Here is a 5,662-nt window from a genome sequence, read left to right on the forward strand (position 1 = left end):
GCGGCAGCGGCACCGGGCTGTGCAGGAAGGACCACGGCCACGTCTGCACGGGGAGCAGCGAGGCGGCCGCCGGGGAGGGCTCCATTTCGGCCACGTAGTTGTTGAGGTGGGAGAGGAGCCGCAGGCGGATGGGGTCGGCGGTGCTCTGCCCCTCCAGGACGCCCAGGTACCGAACCACCTCGGTGAGGCACTCGCGAAAGCCGATGCTCCTGTAGTCCACGGCCAGAGCACGAGCATCCAGGAACCCTGCAGGGACACGGGGGCGGTCAGGCCGTGCGCCGTGCAGGAACGCGCGTGAGCCCCACCGCCCTCTCTGCCGCACCGTAAGTTTCACTTGAGGCGCTTTGCTGCCGTGTGATGCCCTGCAGCAGACAGCCAAGCGGGTCCGCGTGGGTGACAACAGCGTTGGTTACCTCGATGGGACAGGACTGCCGGGTCATGAAGCCCTTTACTCTAGTGTGTGGGACGAGCGAGAAGGTTCATTAACTGTGCTCAGGGAGGATGACGGCTTTTCTTTTGGGCTCTTTGAGTTCTGGCTGCTGAGGACGTGCAGATGCCAGTGTGTGCTGGGAACTCTCTATGGCAGCGCCGGGGCCGATGCGCATCTCTGTGCACAGCCTGAGTTCCTCTGCCTGAGTCCCAGAGACTTCAGCCCTTCACACTTCCCTCACTGACCTCCCACTGAAGGAATGGCTGAACCAGGGCCACTGGGCTGGGAAAGCTCCGAGCCACATGGAAACCAATAAGATAAAACACAATGGCTGATTTTTCAGCTTCTGCTCCCTCCTTGTAGCTTGGTGAGACAGTAAGCAACAAAGCAGAGAATGTCACAGAGCAGTGGAGCACTGGACCACTCTGCTTGCTGGGGTCTCTGGGGACAATGCAGCCCTTTGTTGCAGTGCAGTCAAACTGAATATCTAAACAAATGTTCCAGACCGAGTTACAGCTCTGAAGCAAAGCCTGGATGCCAGCAGTGTCCTCAGAAAGCCAAAAGTGGGTGGTAAGCAAAGCCAGAGGCTTCTTTACTGGAGCTGTGATCCCCATCCTGTTAACTGGAACAGGACCGAGGGTCTGTGCTGAGCTCTCAGTACAAATGAGACCTTTGTTGAATTTCACACAGGGCTCCCCCTCTCCTCTTATAACATCCAAGAGACAAAAAGCAAGAACAGAAAGGAAAAAAGCCTTGTTTATTTGCAGAGTCCCCGAGCAGAACTCAGCCTCTACAGGAAATGTATCTCAGGGAGGAGGGAAGGAATTTAATATCATTTTTTCTGGAAGCAAGCTCCATTTCTGGGAGTGCAACTCTGGCTGGGCAGCTTCACTGGGGCGTGCAATGAGGACAACAGCACCATCCCTGTGGGTCTGGGATACCAGAACCTACCCATGGGGTGCTGACCCACACTTTATAGGCAATAAAAACAGGAGGGCGGGAAACAACCCATTTGCCCCCGGGAAAAACATTTTCCTTGGGAAGTGGGCAAGGCAGCATTCGTCCTGGTGCCGGCAGCAAGGCACGGCAGGGCCGAGATATTCCCTGCTGATGGGGAATTTCCTACCCAGGATGCCACCTTCACCTCGCCCATGCACTTGCAGAGTGGCTCTTACCTGCTCCTCCAGTGGCATGGAGCATTTTTAGGTGATCCACTGTCATCTGTAGAATTTCTGCCTTCTCCAGCTTGGATGAGCCCTGCATCAGGAGCAGGGGAAAAAGGAGAAATTTGTCATTTCGTGGCCCAGGGCGTTGTGCCTCTCACAAGCTGAGCTTTGCCTGGTGCCCTCCTCCTCAAACCCTCCTGAAAACCCACGGCACCAGACACCCATCTCTGGGCACTGCCTCAGGTTTTTAATCGAGCAGAAAATGGAGTTCCTTCCCACCATCACCCCATACAAACTGAAATTCCCCATTTCTGTGCTTCCTCATAGCTGTGAGATGCAGCCTGGATTGAATTCATCCTCCCTGCAGCTCCTGAACATTATTACTAAATGCACTGATGCTGTTTCACCGCCCGGTTTCACCACTCCCCGCAGTGAGGACTGAGCACAGCCCTGCTGCTCTGGTACCCACCTGCTTCTCGAAGGCAGTGGGCACCAGGCGCCGCAGCTCCGACAGGCTGCTGTTGATGCGGTCGCGGCGCCGCTTCTCAATGATCTGCGGGAGGAAAACCACACTCATTCCTGGCGTGTCTCACAGACTTAGAGCCCTCACAGCAGGCTGAGAGCAGCACTGGGCCACAAAAGCGAATGCTTTCGGTGAAAAAGCCGAGCAAAGCAGCACTCACCAGGTGTGAAGCCTCCCTCCTCCCCGCAGCCCCAGCCCTTTCTACACGATTTGAGGCCACAGCTCTGCTAAAACCTCCCCTTGGCTGAGGGAGGTTCTGCGGGGGACGGGGCAGAGCCGGTTCCGGTGACCCCCCCGAGTCCCAGGGCGAGGATTTGCCACCGGCACAGCACAGAACTCACCCCTCTGCGCTTCTTCCTGGCTTGTATCTGCGACGTCGTGGTGGGAGACACAGACCTGGGAACGTGGCTGGGAAGGAAAAAGAGGGAAAGCTGCTTGCAGCAGCTGGAGGCAAACCTCAGCAGCGCATATGTTTTACACACGTTTGCCATCTGCAGTTCCTCCTCCCCATCCCAGAAAACTGTTTTCTGTGGTTCTCATCTCAGTGTTACCCACAACACAGAGATCAGGAACCGAGGACAGGAGCCAGGCAGAGTCTGAATCCCACTGTCCCCATGGGAGCCCTCAGCAGCCCACGGCAAGTTTCTGCACCAGCCACTGCCCGGCACATCTCCTTGCATCTCGGGCCACACCGGTGTCTCCACGGGGCTGGAAAAGCAGCTCTGGGGCCGAGATCTCTCATCCCCATGCACAAACCTCCCGGCCTCATGCCTGAGGCTGTTGTGTCCGCTGGGTGGGCTTTGTGCAGGCATAGGTGGCTTTGCAAGAATAAACACGTGCTGTCCGCATACAGAAATGCGCCAAAGATGAGCGCTGCTGGGGTGGGAACGGGTGGGTGGGAACGGGGGCAGGGGACGGCACCGAGCTGACCCGGCAGCGCAGGAATGCAGCCTGCACTCGGCAGCAGAGAGTTTTGAATCTCTTCGCAGAGCTGTCCGAGCGCAGCGCTCTTTGTGAGCTCCAGATGTGGGATCAACAGAACTCTCTCTCTGCTAAATGTATCTCAGAAACGTTTGACTGACAGTTGAGAACCACGCAACGGAACTCTCTGATGGCTCTGATTTCTGCGCTGCTCCTTGATCGATTCTGTAATTTGCAGCACTGATCTTTCAACTGTTTATTCCAGACGAAAGGCAAAGCAAACCCGAGCGGCATCCTGCACTGCTGCAGTGACCCCGAGCTGCGGCACAGCGCACGCACAGCGGACACAGCGCCCGCCCGCAGTGACTCACCCTGCTGTGGGGAACTGGTTCTCCCAAACCACCCCGTGGAGCCAGAGCCCGGTCCAGACGCCGTCTCCCTCTCTCGCTCCCTCCCTCCCTCCCTCCGCCCCACCCAGGAGCGTTTGGTTCTGCCTGACCCCGTCGCCTAACACTGCGCTGCGCTGCCGTGGTGTGGGGATGGTTCTCTCTGCTGTGTTTGCGCGACACGAGCCGCGGTGCAAAGCAGCGTAAATACCTCCGTATCACAGCGCTGCTCTGCGACTCACTTGGGACTACGAGCAGACAGAGATCAAAACTCCATTGTTGTACTCAGTGGAACAAAACAGGGCAGTTCCTCCGCTTTGCCCTTTGGGGTACTACAGAGCCGGGAGGAGGTGGGAGTGTTTCATGTGCAGCAGAAGGGTGGGCGAAATGCTGATGCACTGGGACGGTGTGAGAGTTTGGGGAACACATGCGGGATGCGTTGGCGTGGCTGTGCCCAACTGCCCCAAACTGTATCAGCTTGTGAGAACCTGAGCCTGGCACCAGGTGGGACAAACAAGGAATTAAATCACCCGGAGCTGCAGAATGGGGGACACTTGGCTGCCAAAGGGAGTTCAGAAGCAGCTGAATTTCAGATGGGAGCAACTAACAGAGCCCTTCCTTCGTCCCCAGTGCCCGGAGCCCACCAGGCCCGCAATCGGTGGGCAGCAGCAGGCGATGCCCTGGGCCAGCAGAGCAGAGCAGGGGAGCATTGCGGAGCCTGGGACCCGGGTCCTCTCCTCACCGCTCCTCCGAGCAGAGGGAGCTGCAGCCCGTGCTGTGGGAGGGAGGAGGGATGATGGAGCTTGCAAACGGCCATCCTGAAAGCGCACGCTGAGAACTGGGCACCCCTCACCGCCCGAGCTGCCTTTCAGAGGAGATCAAAGCCGCAGCTGGTGCATGACAAACGCCTCGGCAGAGAAGCGTTTCTCACGCGAACCCTCTCCGCAACCTCCGCGATCCCGGAGCTGTCGGGTCACCGCTCCGGGGCAGTGAGGAAAGCCGGAGCCCGAACCCGGGGTGCCCTCACCCCACAGCGGGGCTGCTCCCCCGCTCCCCCGCACCCCGAGCACCGCCGAGCCCCCACCCGGCGTCGTTTATCCCTCGGGACGACGCGGAGCGCTCCCCACCTGTACTCCTCCTCTTTGCCCACGTCGATGGTGCCGTCCGACTCGGTGTCCGACGAGCTCTCCTCGCACAGACGCTTCATCCTGACCGGGAGCGGCTCCGCCAAGGAGGAGGGCGCGGGGCTGAGGGCTCGGCGGAGCCCCACTCGTGTCCGGAGCCCCACGCGTGTCGGAGCGCGGCGCGGTCCCGCGGCGAGCTGAGCGCGGAGCTCGCCCCGTCTGCTCCCCAGCTCCTCCCCTGGCCCCGCTCTGCCTTTCACACCCCCGGCTGCCGCCTCGCTCTGCTCCCAGCACGTCCCCAGCCTCCCTGGTTAATGGGTTAATGAGACATCTCCCAGGAGTGACGGATTACGCGGCCGCGCCGGCGCTCCCAGGTTCCCAGGCCCCCCCGCCTCCTCCCGCTCGCTGGTCGCAATCCCAAGTCTTCCTGTAAAAGGAACAGTCTGTGTGAACCGTCTCATGTCCCCCTCTGCCCGCCGCCCCCCTGCCCGCGGCCCCCCCTTCCACCCGCCGCACATTGGCCTCAGCCCCAGTTTAAAGGGACCGGTGACCTCACTGGCAACAGAAAACCGTGGGAAAGAGATGGGACTGATAAAGCCCTGAGTTGTTTCAGGGAAAAATCAACATCCAGCCCCACACGCACACACGGCGGCGCGGGCGGGTGGGAGAATTGTGAATCGGATGGAAGCGGCTCCTCCGGGGTTGGAGGGAGATTCCCGAAGGGGCAGCAGTGATGGTGCACGGGGACATCGCCCTGTAGGGGTGTCCTGCAGGGTTCTGCCGTGAGCTCAGCCCCCGCCACGCTCAGAGCATCCCCAGCTGCCCACCTTTGGCACTGCCAGGGTATCCAGGCCGACCCCTGCCCAGCACTGGGTTTTATGGCACAGGGGCGAACTGCTGCTGTCTGCCTCATCCCACAGCTCTGGAAACTTTGACCCGCAGCCCATAGAGCACCTCGCTTTCCCTAAGTTTGCATGGAGGAGATGGGAGTCTGTTTGGCAGAGCCCTGAGCAGCTGAAATCCCCAAAGGCAACGAAATCGTGGGCATGTGGGAGAGAGAGGGGTGGAGGAAGGGAACCAGAGCAGAGGTTCGCAGTACAAAAATAATGCCT

The 5,662-nt window shown here is 59.6% G+C and overlaps 1 protein-coding gene across 1 annotated transcript in view; it reads right to left on the minus strand.

Annotated features, from left to right (window-relative positions):
• Window positions 1-5,035, minus strand: part of HEYL (hes related family bHLH transcription factor with YRPW motif like) — a 5,959-nt gene extending 924 nt beyond the window's left edge. Inside the window, exons 1-5 of the mRNA XM_010723541.3 lie at window positions 4,554-5,035; window positions 2,461-2,527; window positions 2,066-2,149; window positions 1,606-1,687; window positions 3-246 (exon numbers count right to left, since the gene is read on the minus strand). Of these exons, the coding sequence (XP_010721843.1) occupies window positions 3-246; window positions 1,606-1,687; window positions 2,066-2,149; window positions 2,461-2,527; window positions 4,554-4,633 (557 nt within the window). The 5' untranslated portion in view covers window positions 4,634-5,035. The remainder of the gene's footprint in view (window positions 1-2; window positions 247-1,605; window positions 1,688-2,065; window positions 2,150-2,460; window positions 2,528-4,553) is intronic.
• Between the last annotated feature and the right edge of the window lie 627 nt (window positions 5,036-5,662).

Source organism: Meleagris gallopavo, chromosome 25 (genome assembly GCF_000146605.3).
Source record: "Meleagris gallopavo isolate NT-WF06-2002-E0010 breed Aviagen turkey brand Nicholas breeding stock chromosome 25, Turkey_5.1, whole genome shotgun sequence".
Lineage (NCBI taxonomy): Eukaryota > Metazoa > Chordata > Aves > Galliformes > Phasianidae > Meleagris > Meleagris gallopavo.